The sequence below is a fragment of the Vidua chalybeata genome, chromosome 28 (assembly GCF_026979565.1).
Source record: "Vidua chalybeata isolate OUT-0048 chromosome 28, bVidCha1 merged haplotype, whole genome shotgun sequence".
NCBI classification, from domain to species: Eukaryota; Metazoa; Chordata; class Aves; order Passeriformes; family Viduidae; genus Vidua; species Vidua chalybeata.
Window position 1 is genome coordinate 3,184,237 of NC_071557.1, and position 15,757 is coordinate 3,199,993.

Here is a 15,757-nt window from a genome sequence, read left to right on the forward strand (position 1 = left end):
CTGCTGGGACAATTGCCACCCAAGCCACACTGTGTGCTGGATCTGGCCTCTCCCTTCAGCTGGTTGGTCCGGGGATGGGAGCAGGAGCCGTGGTGTTGGTGTAGAAGGTTCTCTCGCCCACTGCACAGTGGTGCTCTTCAGATGCCTTTGGCCAGGAGAGCCACCTCCAGTGTGGCAGCATGGCTTGGCCCAGCATGCTGTGAGCCAGAGCTGTCTCCTGTGAATGGTGAGGGAAGCTGCCTCCCAGCCAAGGAGCAGGGTCCAATTCTGGAGTGCCACTGGTGTGTGCTAAGCACAGTTGGACCAGGCAGAAATCTGGCTGGAAAACCTCCAGGAAAGGAAGAGTTGCTTCAGGAGGTGGTAGAGCTGTCAGCCGTTTGTCAGCAGTGCCTAACAAGGCTGTGGCCTGCCTTCACCACCCTGGATCCTCCATGACTCCAGAGCTGGCAGTTACACTGGCAGTGAAATTATCCAGGCTTTGTGAGTTCCCCAGAGAAGCTCTTCAGGGCTACAAAGCCCATTGCATGGATTTTTAACATTGGAAACAGGGCTGAAGCAGAGGTTGGTGGTGGCTTGGGTAAACATCTGGAGGGATTTGGACTGGGTGTTGGGGAGGAGAGGAGTGGAGAAGTGATGGCACTGGAACTCACACCCTCAGGATGAGCAGCCATGGCTGGAGGGAGGTTTAGGCATGAGGGGGAACTTCTCCCCCAGAAGCTGGATGAGGGGCTGCAGGGCCAAGGCAGTGGGGCTGAGCTTGTCCAGTGAGCTGCACGTGATGGCAGCGGTGGCGGTAACACATTCAACCAGCCATGCTCCAGTTATGGCACAGTAACAGCTCTGGAGAGCGACAGAGCTGTCCACAGAGACAGCTGGGCTGGGAGTAAGGCTGCTGTCCTGCACAGTCCCTATACTGTACAGAGACATTGGACAAAGTCCCTGCAGAGCAAGTCCTGCCTCAGTTTCCCTGTGGCACAGTTAACACTGGCTGTGGGGCTGGTGAGTCCACTCATGCCCTCATAGGCAGTGAGATTGCATTTGGTAATCTCCGAGTGGGGCTACAACATCCAGAACTGCCTGGCTGGGATCTGCTGTGCCCTGGTGCTCTTCTCCTGAGGAAGAGAAGGCACATCCAGGGCAGACCTGGTGGCTTTGTGACAGCAAGGGATTGCTGTATTTATCCGTGCTGAGGCCGTGTGGCATTTGCAGCTGGCATCTCACCATGTGTGCCTTTGTACGAGTGGATTTCTCCCATTTTTGATGATCTGCATCTGGTCTCACGAACCTTGGCTGGGCATAAGCCCCCTGCCTCCTCCTGCTCCCTTTTGAGTTTTTCCCAGGAGAGGTCCAGGGGGGAACAGGCCAGGGGAAAGAGGCGTTTGATGGTTCTTGTCTGGTTCTTTCATGATTACAGGGAGCCACCAACACTTGGAATGGCAATTCCCAGCTTCCTCCAGGTGACTTGCTGGCAGGTTTGGGAGGAGCCAGGTTGGGCTCTACCTTGGCCAGCTTGGCCACTGAGCCAGAAAGCTGGGCTTCTCATGGAGGGAGGCTGCAGAGAACTGAAGGGTGGTGTAGGTGGGACTGTGGAGTGTCGAAACCCCCTCCATGCTGCTGCCCTGAAGATCACAGAAGAACAGAAAGTGTCCGACACTGCTTAGAAGGAAACATTCTCTTAGGAGGAAAAAAACCCAGCTGGGTTTAAAATTGGGTCAGATTTGTCCTCTGGTCCACCATGTGGCCTTGTGGCCAACCTGGGGTGGAGGGCAGGTGTCCCATGAAGCTGTGTTGTGCCTGGGCAGATGCCACAGCATGGGTAAATGTTCTTGTGAGGGCATTTAACCAGCCAAACTGCCCCAGGCTACACACAGACCCTCCTCCCTGCCAGGGGCTGATGCAGGGTGGTCTCTGAAACAGCGGCACCTGGAGAGCCAAGCTGGGTGCCACCACTGGGCTCTTCCTAGGTGGGGACCAGGGGACACATGAGACAATGCCTGGGGCCATGCCACTGCCTTTCAGCATGTTTTCTGTTTGCTTCCCACGGGGGTGAGTGCTGGGCCCTGAGGACCCTGTCACCACAGCCCCTGGTTGCCTGCACCATTCAGCTTCTCGCCCTCCAGCCTGTTTGACTGCTACAGTCTGGGGGCGGTTGGGAAGCGACAGCTGGAGCCAACGCACCAGCCCGGTGCACGCTGCCATGCCAACCCTGTTTCCATGGCAATGGGCACCCAATGGGCGACTGCCAGGCAAGGCCAAGATGCCCGAAAAATGATGCGATGGCCCCTGAAATGGCCAGCTGAGGCTGGGAGCCTCTGAATGCCACCACTCCCAGTAGTGCCTTCAGTGCCTGGGAGCAGATCAGAACCACCCCAGTCCACAGGTGTAGCAGGGCAGGTGAAACCCTCGGTGCACCTGGTGAAACTATAGAGGAAAAAAATGGGGAGGTGTGCACAGCCACGTTGACAGCCCCCTCCGGCTGTCTTACAGCCTAATTTAATTTAAATAGATGGCTCTTACATAACCCTCAGGGCACTGTGCTGCTGGAGCCAGCCCCACCCCATACTAGTGAGGGCCCCCCAGCGTGGGGGTGCCAGGAAGGCAGCAGGGCACAAGAAGATAGGCTCCCCAGGGCTGTCTGTGCCCTGGGCTGCTATTCACCAGCCCCCCCTTTATGTAAGTCCCTGAGCCCCATGTTTATCCAGCTCTCCATTGAAGCCTAGGTGGGTATCAAAACATTTTAAAATAACTCTGCCTTTTGTTAGCACCACAGCTATCTTTAGAAGAGATTTGATTTTATTTGAAAGCCCTCTCTGTGAGGGTTCAGTGGAATAGATCCCCAGCCCAGCAGTTTAAAGGGATATAGGTGTGGTGATCTCCTTTCTTGGCTGGAAACACTGTATTGATTATTGCTTATCAATCTGATAAACTCCATCTTACCCCTGCAGTCATCTCCTCAGCTTTTCTGACATTTCCACATGCCCTCCCTTTTGGTTTCTTGCTTCCTGATCTCTCCAGGCTCTGATCTTTCTGACATTTAACATTTCACCTCTTTTTCCCCCCATCAGGAGACAGGAGCAGTTCCAGACAAACCCCGACAGCTACAATGGAGCTGTGCGAGAGAATTACACCTGGTCCCAAGATTACAGTGACCTGGAAATTAAAGTGCCCGTGCCCAAGCACATTGTCAAAGGCAAACAGGTAAAGTGATGTGAGTGGCGTCTCTTTAACATTTTCCTTTCCATTGGAGTGCACAGCTTTCCTGGGAGACTGTGTTTTGTATTGAAGGACCAAGATGTGGTTGTGCCTTATTCCACAGTGTGAGTCTGGTGAGGACTGAGGTCACAGCCTGTCTGTGTTCCTGTTGTGCTGCAGCGTCCTCTGCTCCATTTCAGCTAGGTTCTCTGGCACTACCTTGCCCTTTCTGTGCTTTTTCTTTCTGCTTCCACTACCTGTGTACTCACACGTGTGTGCCTGGCTGGGGATGGATGCCCTTCCTCAGTTGTTCCTCTGGCTCCGAGTGTCTTCTGTTTGGAAGCAGGAGCTGCTGGAACGGCTCCTCTGGCACTGGGGAGCTGGATCAGGCACAGCCCCTGTGTGGCTTGACCTGCTCTAGATGGAAGAGAGCCGGCCTGGGGTGGAGGCTGCGGGCCAGCCCCTCCCCCTGGCTGGCTTCGTGCACAGAGAGGTCTAACCTCTCTCTTTGGCTCAGGCAGGAACTTCCCTGTTCTTGTGGTCACGTTGTTTTTCCTGCACCACTTCTCTTCCCTCCTGGTCAGGGACCCAGAAGGAGTGTGCCCATGGTTGGCCTTAGTTGGACCTAGAAGTTTGAACTTTTTCCCAAGTGCTGCCCTTCCCTCTGTATTTTTCCATTTGGGAAGCCTGTGCTCCCCCACCTCATGCTCTCCTCTGCTTCCAGGGTGGCTGAAAGGAGCACGCTGGAGTTTGTCACTGGCTTCAGCCTACACAGCTCCTCAGCATGCCGAGGAATGTCACTGGCAGCAGCAGCAGCAGCCCAGGCCAGAGGGGTGAGGGGCACACAGCTGCCACAGGCACAGCAGGGCACCAGGAAGATGCATCTCTCCCAGTGGGTCTCTAAAACAAACCCAGACTGTTTCTTTAAAGGATTCTGGGGTGTCCAGATGGATATTCCATCCCTCTGCATCACACTTTGATCACGATTCCTCTCCCTGACTTAGGGAAGTTTCCTCCATGCCAAGGAAGTTGTGTTCTTGCCAGAAACCCCACACAGGGCTCTGTCTGCTCCATCCTTGGCCATGGAGAGGTTCAGGAGCCTGCAGGAGCTCACAGGAGTGGAGACAGGATATGGTTTCCTGACCTTTCCTTGGTTCAAGACTGTGCCGTTGCTGTGGAAGAGTCCCTGCACCTCCGAGTGGGCAAAGGAGGCTTCAAGACACCCCCTTCCCATGCCAGTGCCCGTGGCATGGCTCTGCCTACTCTTGCCCCAGTATCTGCCCACGCTGCCCTCTTGAAGCAATTGGTTGTTCAGATGCTGGACTTCCCTTCTCCTTGCACTCTCTTTCCTGGTGTTTTGTTCATCCATCCTTTTTGGGGCTCCTCTTGGCAGCTGAGTTTCCATTTCCAAGTGATTCTGTGTATTCCCAGCCTTGGGGGAATGAGAACAGACAGGCTGGATCCTAGGCCAGAGCAGAAGGACTCAGAGCAATTTAAAAGCTCCATGTACTTTGGACATGTTGTTCATGGGTACTTGCACAAGAGCAACATTCTCTTGCATTCAGACAACTTCATATTTAAAAAAAATTACCAGGTTTTTGGCTTCTGCCTGCCAAGGCAAGATTAAAAATTTCCCCATTTGGTCCCTGGGCTCAGAGTGCACCCAACTCTAATGCTGCTCACAGTCTTCCTTATGACACTTTTTGGGTTTCAGTCTATTGCTATGACACATTTTGCTCTGGTGAGCTTCAGGTTTCCTTGTATGGAGCTCAGGTGTCCTTGGAGCAGGAATGGGCGATTGGGTAGTTGAGAGCATCTTCCTTCATGGTCTCCACCTCTCTGATCTACTTATGGGCACAACAGAGGCCCACGGATCTGAGCACTCAAATAGAGATGATGACTCCAGGCCTCTCTCTTTGCTGAACTCAAAAGGAGACAAGCTCGATTCCTCTCTCAGTTTGTATTTGCTTGTTTGAGCTGCGTGGGCGGGCGTGGGCATTCAGTGTGCACAGAAATCACTGTGGTGAAAAGGCCACAGCACACAGATGAGAGCTGGCTTTCCTTGGGAGCAGCCAGGTGTTTTGGGGAGCAGAGGTGCTCACAGGGAGCGCATGGGGAGGGACAAGAAGCTTCAGAGCTGCCAGAGTACTGTGGGTTGCTCTTGGCCTTCCTCCAGATGTGGGCTGTCCACAGGTACCCACTTGTGCACACGTGAGTCCTCTCAGACATGTCCCCCTCTGCACGGAAGGGCAGGGCTCTCCAGCAGGGCATGTGCTGCCCCTGTCCCTACTCCTGGGGGGCTGGTGTGCTGGGTGCAGGTCGAGGCAGGTGTTGAAATTGCTTCTCATGTTGTCTACTTGCACAACAAAGTGGCCAGGTGAAGTCTTCCCAGATTGTATCTCTTCTTCCATTTGGGTCTCTCTGCTCCCTCTCCCAATGTGTTGGTGGTCCCAGAGCCACCTAAAAGGTGTCCCTTGGACCCACCAGGTGTCTTGTGCAGCCACCTGTGAATAAAACCCTCTCGCATTTGGTTGTTCTTGTCCATGCAGAACCCACAGATACAATGCCTGCCGCAGACCTGTGCCTTCCATGTCTCCAGCTTAGGAGTCACCTTGCCTTTTTCCCCTTGGTCCTTTCTGGGCAGGCCCTGTACTGTGCTGAGAGCCCAGCGTCAGTATCTCTGTCCCTGCACCCAGGAACGTGAGCAGATGATGGTAGTGGAGGGCACAGCCTCATCCCCATGCCTTGTCTCTGCAGTAAGGTGTCAGCATTGGACTGGAGGGAGCTGCTCCATGGAGGGAGCACCTCCTCTGGAGATGTTTTCATCCCAGAGGCAGCTGCTCTTGCAGAGGCTGTCCACAGCCACATGCCAGGTGACAGCCTGTTGTCCTCTGCCGTCCTCACGTCCCTTCCCCGATCCCCTGTGAGCACGGTCCTGCTCCCAGCCATCGCACTGGAGCTCAGTCCCACGTCACCCTGTGCCGTGCGTGCTGGGCCTCCTCTGCTCCTGCCGGAGCACGCAGCAGGTTTGGGGGCTGTACCCTGGTGACATCAGTCAGACACAGCCGCGGTGCCCTCCCTGGCTGGAGCAGCTCTGCCTGTCTTCTGCCTGTGTGGAGCTAGTGAGCTGCTGGAAGTCTCCTAGGTAATGGATAATGTAATAACATTTCAAATGAGATCTGCAGAGCAGGAGGAAGATCTGGGGGAACTCTGGGAGAGAATGCAGGCAAATCTCACTGCAGTCTCCTCCTCTCGGGCCAGCACTGGGGGCCACACTCCTGCCCCTTCCCAGCCAGGTCCTCCCTACATCCCCTGGCTTGGCGCGGGCTCTGCTGGCAGCACCTCAGGGCTAGAGGGGACAAGAGAGAACATATGGTCTCCACAGAGACCAAGGGTACTGCGTGCCTCTCACAGCCTGCCTCTGTCTCCCCAGGGGACAGCCATGTCACCTGCATGGCAGGTCGGAGCAGGGTTCCCCATATGGCTGCTGTGGGCGGGAACTGGCCCTGTTCCTGGTTCCTGGGGATGGAGCTGCCCCTGTAGCAGGGAGCAGGGAGAGCATGCTGCAGCGTTCCTCCTGCACGTGGCCCCTCCTCACACACACCCGATGGGAGGCCTGGGCTCAGCCCAGTGCTGGCTCCAGCAGCAGAAGCAGAGCCAAGGAGCAAGCTTTCAGCATGGTGCAGCAAATAGGGGATGATCTGCTGCAGCCCTAGTGTAGGAACCCCTACACTATCAGCCCCTGCTCAGCTATCAGGATGGCACACATTCATGGCCAGCTTGTCACGGTGACAGACAGGCACACTCCTAAATAGCTCTCTCACAGCGAGTAGATGTCCAACTTTTGAATGCTGTTTGGAGGCCTGTAGTATTACTGGTCTTCTTTGAGGGGAAACTGAGGCACGGGGTAGAACCAGCTGCCTTGAATCCTTCAAGGGTCCCCCCAGTTGCTGGGCTGTACTGCTCTTCCTTCCCTGAAGAGGTTCCCTCTCTCCTCCAAACTGCCACTTTTTGCTATGAGAGAACAGCAGGATTCTCACGCTGCTGCTACAGGCAGGGCTAGAAGCTCTTCTCTCTCTCATCCCCTGCAAGTGCACTTGACCCCAAACCCCAACTTGCACAGTGAGATGGGAAGCAGGAGCCTTCCGGATAATTGTGTCTGTCTTTGTTTCCAGGTGTCTGTGGATATCAGCAGTGGTGCAATTCGTGTAGCAGTGCTGGAGGGAAGCAGCCAACATGTCCTCATGGAAGGAAAACTCACCCACAAGATCAACACGGAGAGTTCCCTGTGGAGCCTGGAGCCTGGGAAGTGTGTTTTGGTAAGGGTGGTCTACACCAGCTGTGTCTCCTTGGCTTGCAGCTCTGCCATGCTTAACCTAGGAAACTGGAGCAGCTGGAAGTTGGAGCCAGCTCTAGATGTGTCTGGCTTTGCCTGTCCAACGTCTGACTCATGCTGCCCTTGCCTGTGTGCTGTGCCTTGCCTCCTGCTCCTGACTTGCCTGTCAGGGTGCGGGCTGAGCAGCACGACTGCCAGGCTGGGCAAAGGGGTCCCCAGCTCCAGCTGAGGGAGGGCAGCACAGCCGTCACTTGAGGGTGGTCACTGTCCTCAGTCCTGGCACAGGGCCCTGCACTGCAGTGCTGGTCCTGCACACCTGGCCTTGCTGACTCTGCCTTCCAATTCTCCTGGCCCCACTCTGACCCCAGCATATTGGCAGGTTCCTGTTCCCCACCATTCCTTTCTGTCCTGTCATGGGATTCCTACTTGCCCTGTTTGAGGTGGACACTGTGGCTCCTCTGCCACAGTTGTTGGCAAATCATCCCTGTCGAGGTGGTCTCAGGGCAGCTGATGCCCAGCTGTGTATTATTGGTGGGTTCCCAGCCCCAAGCCTCATTTCTGATGTGCTCCAGATGTTCAGGCTGAGGGTGTGAGTTCAGCTGTGTTCACAGCTGGAGCTGCTGCAGGAGTTCTGCCCATCACCCTGGGATCTTGAGTGTCAGACAATTTCCAAAGTTTATATGCCAGTTTGGGGGGCCAGGATTGTGCTAGGAGCAGGATTTTACTACCTATGACCACCTTTGCCCTATCCTTTTCCACCCAGAGGCTTTTCCAGGAAAGTTTCAGGAGTCCCAAAGCTGTTGTGAGACCCAGGAGGGGACATGTGCTGTCTCCTGGGAGGGAGTGAGCTGGCTCCAAGCCTTTCTCCCTGTGGCACAAGGGTGGCAGCAGATGAGCATGCAAATCCAAGCCCTCACAGTGGAAAATTGAGTGGAAATGTGCTGCCAGAGTCAGGAATCTTGTGGATGGTGTCTGGGGAGGCTGCACAGTCCCACTCGACCACTGCTGATCCCCAGGGATGTACCTCGAGTGACAGGCTGGTGCCAAAAGGTTGAGTGAGGTCTCTGCAAGGGAGAGGAGCTTCTCCGATGCTGCTAGGCCATTAAAGGAGTGGTAGTGGCATCCTTAACCTGCATTTTGTAAATATTCATAAACATCTTGAAAATTAGCTTAGCTGGGAGAAAGAAACAATCCTGGAAAGGCATAAACCCATTGAAGAGAAGGTGGCCCAATGGGTGGCTGCTCCACAGTGTGGATTGAAGCCTGGAAGTCCCTGGTGGGTGTTCCCAGCATCAGCAAGGGAGGCAGTGTCTCTTCAATACCCGTCAGAGGCTGGGAATGGCGTGGGTGGAGTGAGGCTCGGTGCCTCCCGGAGTGGCCGCGGGCAGCACGGGGAACAGAGTGGGCCCATCACCCCCAACCCCAGAGCTGGGTCTTGCCTCGAATAGCACGAGCCCAGGCTTGTGAGGATCTCCAGCTGGCTGCCAACATATTGATGGTGGGATGAGATCTCGCTTGAAGAATTGTAAGGTAACTGGAGCAGAGTGAGTAATCCTCGCCCAAGAGCATCTCCTTTTTCCATGCGCTGAGTAGCCAGGAGTGGTTTGCACCTCCTCCCGATTCATTCATCAGGGGACACCCACCCTTGTGGGAATGCATTGCTTCATTCAGTGCCTGGATGGGGCCATTGGGATTTATTTGGAGCTTATGGGGCATATGGACCCTTTCTGTGCCCCAGTTTATGCATCACTCTGTGTGAGCTCCAAATGCAGCAGTTGGGCTGTCTCCCTTACGCAAGATGCTGCAAGGTGCTGCCTGGCTTCCCTGTGGGACCCAGGGGTGGCATTCTCTGGCAGGGTGTGGATGTAGCCAAAACTGAACTCACTGAGTGCCAGCGCTGGGGTTGTCCAAGGAGATCCTGCCTGCCTTGGGGACTGCTTGGGGCACCTTGGTGGCCCTGTCCATGCTGCGTGTTCGTGGTCTGTGGATTGAGGTGATCCCTGCAGCAGAGCTTGGTCTTGGTGCCAAGGAGGTGGAATCTCTCTTGCTTGGTCCCATCTGTTAGGAAAGGTCTCAGTTCTGTGCAGAGAGGCTGTTGAGTCCTGTATCCTCTTGCAGGACGTGTCAGGGATCATCAGGATCCCCAGATTCCTCAGGAGGCTGCAGTAACAGCTTTTTCACCATCCTCAGCCTGCATGGCCTCCTCCCGGCTCCCTTCTGGGATGCCATTCACGGGTGCACCACAAGCAGACTCCCTTCTCCTCCAGCTCTTACCCTGGGAAGATTTTTTTGCCTTACAACCCATCCTAGTTCTGCTTCCCCATCCTGCCTGGTGTTCTTATTCATATATCATCTTCATTATGTCACTCGCACTTCAGCAGCCCCAGAACTCCCCTCACCAGCATTCAGAGACCACTCTGCCTTCTGTCTCCTGCTCCATGGAGCTCTCCCAGCTGGAGCCCAGCCTGACACCAACATGTTTCTCATCTCATCCTTTGGCACACCCGTGTGCACGGCAGCAGAATCCAGCTGGCGTTGTTCTGCAGTGACATGGGGTGGGGGCCTGTCCATACCTCCTGCTCGGGATTTTGTCCCAGGATCATGCCCCCGCCTGTGGCATGCCACACGATACCCTGGTCCTGGGTGTCATCCCTGTGCTCTCCCTTCTCTGTCACACCCGCTTGCTTGTTGAAAGTGAGATTAAAATAACCTCGCTGTTTTTAGCAATCCCCACTGGGTGTTGTGCACAACTCCTTTTGGTATTATTTTTGTTGAGGAGGATTTTTCTCCCATTCCTTCTCTTTTTCTTTTCCTCTCAGCCTTTGTTTTCCACATTTGGGCTTTTGTCAGCAAGTCCTGCCTTGAACGTTTATTACAGTCTTGGCTTGCCATCCTGTGAGCCATGAGGCTGAGGGGATACAATTCAGTGGTGCTCAGCCCTGCCCTCCCCGTGCTGCTGAGAATGGCTTTGCTGCGTCCTCTGTCCCCCTCAACACCTCACAATGACTTCTGAGGTGACTTTGGCTGCTGTGGTTCCAGCAGGAAAGCCAGCAGGTGGAGGTTGTCTTCCCAACACCTGCTTACACCCCTTGGAGGCATCTCTCCACATTTGACAAGGTATTTGGCATCAGAGAGGAAACCTTGTGCTACCACGAAGCCCAGCACTGACAGTGAGGGGTTGTGACCTTCCCAGTAGGGTGTGGAGATGGGAGATGATGCTGTGTCCATGCCAGTGATGCCTGTCACCTGCTGGAGGGTCTCTCCTGCTGAGTGTCCCATTGTTCAAGCAGCAATCCTCCTTGCAATCCATCATTACTCTGGTGCTTTTCCAGGGATCAGCCCATCCCGGAGTGGCTGAGAGATCATATCTTGGACACTGGCTGTGGGAAGTGTGCGCTTTGGCATGAGGACACTGCCAGCCTCAGATACAGCATGGGGGTATGCCTCCTGCAAGCCTCTCTCTCCTCAGGCCACTGTTGCAGAGGCTGTTCCTGCCTCCCTGTGCACCCCAAAAGACTCAGCTGGGCTTTTACCCCATTGGGACCCACCAGGCAGACCCGAAATCTGGCTGAGAGCACGGGCACACTGCAGGGACCTCATCCTTCCTCAGTGGCTCTCAGCTTGTCTGGGGCCCTGGGGGGCCAGCCAATGCTGTTGTCTGGAAAACTGAGCAGCAGTGTCAAGTGCAGGCAAAGCTTTGCCTTGTCTCAAAGTGAGAAATATAATCAGGTCGGGGTTTGTCCTTGTGGAAGAAGCCATGCTCCCTCCTGGAGCCCCCCACTTTCCAGAGCTCTCTCCAGCAGTGCGCACAGCCTCGTGGGAGCCAGCTGAGTGCCAGAGCCTCTTCCGTGGGCAGGTGGGTGAGGACTGCATGTGTGGGGAATCCCCGAGAGACCTGCCATGGCCTCTCAGCTCTCCCTTACCTCTACCTCTGGGCAGCCACAGTGCTTGTGGGGGGAGCCAGCTGCATCTCCATCACCACTGGCTCTCATAACCCAGACACTCAGCCAAGCAGGGGCTGGATCCACAGAGGACATTGCCAGAAACTGTCCAGGAAAATGGCCTGTGTCTGTGTCCCCCATCCTGGAGGTGGGACCTGTCTGCAGCAAGTCTTCCAGCACTGCCTTGAACCACAAAGCCACAAACTCACGTGAATAGAGCAACCTTTGCCCTGACCCATGGGCATCTCATTTCAGAAACTGAGGCTCACTTGGAGTGAGTCTCACTGTGACAGCTTTCCCCCTGGAATAAAGAGGGATGAACAGGTCACCCCAGGCAAGCTGCAGAGGTGTACAGATGGTGGCAGGGTGCCAGCGAAGGAAAGGGGTTTGGTGGGGAAGGGAGGGAGGATGGGTTTTCATCCCAGATGCTCTGGGATGGGTTTCCCATTCCCCAGTGCTCTGGGATGGCATTGGGGTGATGCCTGAACTCGAACATTTGTCCATCCCTCTGCTGGGGATATACCAAGCCACTTGTGCTTCACAGCAATGCCATGAGAGTATGGCTTGTGCTGGAGCCCTCACCAGGAAAGTTTTCAGCTTGCCAGCAGCAGGGGGTCATCCCTCATGTTCCAAACCTGAGGAGCCTGAAGGGTGCTCCTGCTGCAAGTGTGGACAGGGACAGTTGTGGCTGCTGCCCCTCCACTTTGCTTTCTGTCTTAGGGTGATGTTCTGGGGGCTCTTCCACTCCCCCACCTGCCCACCCAGGGTTGGGAAGCCCAGGAGCAAACCCTCCCCTCCAAAGTGGAACTGTGCAATTAAAAAGAGAACAAGCATGCGTGTCTAGCTGGAAAAACTAACGCCTTCCCCAGGCTGGAATATTTTACTGGCTCTGCTCTCCCAGAAGGATTAAACACCAGCCACCCCCTCCTGTATTAATTGGTTCCTTTTCTTCACACCACAGAGAAGCTTGGCTCCGTAACAGGAATGGCTGTCCGTGTTCTCCCCTCCGGAGCTATTGAGCTTCCTGGGAGGTTTGAGCAAATTGTATTGTCTGCCTTTATTGATGATTTTGCAGAGGCCGACGAATGCCATAAATCTGCCCTGCTGCTGGGATTAGTGCTAAAATAACATGGGAGGAAGCAGCCCACTCTTCCTGGAAAAACTAAAAGCAGGTTGGAGTTCCTGTTGCAGGATGCCCCATGCTGGCCTCAGCACAGCCCCGCTGGCCAGCCAGCTCTGTTCATGGCACTGCCATCGGGGATGCCTGTGACTACAGGGCTTTTCCGAATGAGGATGTTGGCTGGAGCAAGGAGATATCCCCTCTCCTTGTCCATCCCTCCGGGGCTGCTGCTGAGCTGCAGTGCCACGGGAAGCAGGTGCTAGCAGTCAGCAGGGGTGGCACAGAGCAGCAAGTGATGTCCTTGCCCCCTTTGCCACCCATGCTGCCACCCACCGAGCCAGTGCCAGGGGAGCTGAGGCCAAGGTTCCTTCTAGGATAGGGAAAGGCAAGATGGCTGCACTACCACATGAGGAGCCCTGGCCCCACACTCCGCCGGACACAGCCTCCTCTTCCAGCAGTCCTGGGCTCTGTCACTGCTGCTGTGTCAGCCACGTGGCCCCAGGCCAGCGTCACCCCCAGGCAGGTGCTGCTGGGGAACACTGGTCCTGACTTTGAGCCGTAGCATGGGCTGAGATTTCACCCTCAGGGCGTGAGCTGGGGCTGTGGGAGCCCACAGCAGGGCTGTGCACAGCTTTTGGCTGCTGAGGAAGGGAGGCACAAGCATCCCTCCCCCTCTGCCAGCTGTGAGGCTGGATTAGTATGAGCTTGACTTCCACTCGTGGGCAAGCCCCATGCTGCTGTCAGCCGAGCTCTGCATCACTGCCATGGAGCTGTGAGGTGGGCAGGGGTGCCGCATCCCGGGCAGGACAGGGGCTCTTCTCCCCATTCGCTGACCCACACCTTGTCCCCAGATCAGCCTGAACAAGGGGGACGAGTACTGGTGGAATGCCATCCTAGAGGGCGAGGAACAGATCGACATTGACAAGATCAACAAGGAGCGCTCCATGGCCACAGTGGACGAGGAGGAGCATGCTGTGCTTGATCGCCTCACCTTTGACTACCACCAGAAGCTGCAGGGCAAGCCCCAGAGCCATGAGCTGGTACGTTCTGGCTACCTTGTGCCACTGACCCATCCTGGCCCTCCCACCTGCTCTTCAAGGGTCCCATCCCCAGGAAAAGGGGCCCCATGGCTCTGCTCCATCTCAGAGCTCCTCTTGATGTGTCCCCCCACACTAACATTTGGGGGGGTGTGAGGTTCTGCTGATCGATCTTGCACTCCTGTCTTCCCCTTTCTGGCACCCTGGCAAGTGCCTGTAAGCCCAGACCCACTGTACCAGGGATGGGCCCCACATCCCTGCGCCTCTCTCCCAGGCTAGCCCTGCTCAGGGCTGGACTCTCATGGGTCTGGGCTCAGCCCGACCCAGGAGCTGCCTGCTGCTCCCCTAGGTGCTGTCTGCCCCTTCCCAGGCAGCGAGTGGGAGCATGGAAGTGGTGTGTGCCCTTGGCAATGACCACTGCCAGGGAGGAAGGGGCACTGCTGCCCACACCCCTTCCCATGGGTCAGGTGGCCACACAGCCCCAACATCTGTGGGCTGAGCTGCAGGGGAGAGCAAGGGGTGTGGGGAACAGCATGGTGTCACCCCGCTCTGATGGAAGCCTGCGGCCTCTTTGCAGAAGGTGCATGAGATGTTAAAGAAGGGCTGGGACACCGAGGGCTCGCCATTCCGCGGCCAGAAATTCGACCCCTCCATGTTCAACATCTCCCCCGGAGCCGTCCAGTTTTGACAGTGGCAAAAACAACTGAAAAATAAAGCAGGGAGAGGCAACCTCCCTGCCCTGGATGCCCACCAGGATCCTCACACCGAGCGCCAGTACCCGGGACTCACTGATCCACGCTGCCGGCACCCGTCCGTGCTGTGTGGGGAAGCCTGAGGAAGTGGGCAGATTTACATCCTGTCACCACGGCAAGCTGGGCACCAGGACCCCTCTCCTTCCCTCCTCTCCCCTCCCCTCATCTCGAGCTGCCGATGCTCCATGTTTTTCTGGATTAGAGGGAGCATGTTGGGTCGCGTTGGGTGACATTATTTTTGGTGGAGGAGGATACTGCTTTTGGGATTTCTGGGGATGTGGAGCCCTCGCTGCCCCTAGCACTGGGCAGCTTTGTCCCTCACAGGTGGAGATGGGTGCTGGGTATGGGCAGTGGGGATGGGGAAGCCTGTCCCTGTCTGCCTCTGCCAGCACCCTGCCCACCTGGCACCCCCAAATCCTCTCGCCAACCCCACTCCAGGGTATCCCAAGGGCGCTGTGCTGCTCCTGCCCTTTACCCAGCCCTGGGGGAGGCTTTCTCCTGGCTTCCCCCTCCTTCACCTCCTCACTGGAGGGTTGTCAGGACACGCGGGAGTGGCAGAGACCACAGCCATCCCCTAGAGTTTGCTCCCCCTTTGTCAGGGAGCAGCAGGGGTGCTCCCCACAGCACTGGCGTTTGGGGGGGCTACAGGCCCACCCCTCATAGCCAGCAGCTGGGCAGGAGCTCTGGGACATATGGGTTTCCCTGGCATGGTACTTAGGGGTCTGAGAGTGGGGACTACCCGGGAGAGGCGGCCCCACCTCGGCCCAGCCTGGCTCTCTCAGCTTCCCACCAGCCCTCCACCCCGGGGTGTGTGGGCTGGGGGCCCCCGGCCATCGCCTTGTCCGGTTCCCTGCCCCCTGCCCCCAGTTTGCAATAAACACATGTCACCGTGGGGGACTGTGAGTGATTTGGTGCCACCCCCGGGAGATGAGTATGCCTGATTCTCCACCATCACCTTGCTTATGGGACAAGGACAGGGACAGCATGCCTGGGGTGTCTGTCTGCCGGCACAGGCTCCAGACACTGGGGTGGATGTTGTGGTGGATATGGGATTCCTGGGGGAGAGTAGAATTTGGGGTCCTTCAGGGTGTGGATATAGGATTCCTGGGGGTGGAGGGAGTGAATTTTGAGATCCCTGGGAGGGGCTAGGTACAGGATACCCCGAGGAGGGCTGGATTTATGGGTTACTTGGGTGCGGGGATGTCGGAATGTGGGATCCCAGGGGGCCTAGATTTTGGAGTCCTTGGGGTGTGGTATGAGACCCCTGGGGAGAGGTGCTGGATTTTTGTGTCCCTGGGGCAGGGGGGTGGATATGGGATCCCCAAAGCTGGCTAGGCTTCATGTGGTGGGTGCTTTGGGGATGCCACCCCCGGGGTGTC

At 56.2% G+C, this 15,757-nt stretch overlaps 1 protein-coding gene across 1 annotated transcript in view; it reads left to right on the top strand.

The window, feature by feature from the left end:
* The window catches only part of NUDCD3 (NudC domain containing 3), a 28,009-nt gene extending 12,739 nt beyond the window's left edge, over positions 1 to 15,270 (top strand). Inside the window, exons 3-6 of the mRNA XM_053966568.1 lie at positions 3,066 to 3,198; positions 7,368 to 7,511; positions 13,441 to 13,629; positions 14,204 to 15,270. Of these exons, the coding sequence (XP_053822543.1) occupies positions 3,066 to 3,198; positions 7,368 to 7,511; positions 13,441 to 13,629; positions 14,204 to 14,314 (577 nt within the window). The 3' untranslated portion in view covers positions 14,315 to 15,270. The remainder of the gene's footprint in view (positions 1 to 3,065; positions 3,199 to 7,367; positions 7,512 to 13,440; positions 13,630 to 14,203) is intronic.
* Positions 15,271 to 15,757: the final 487 nt, after the last annotated feature.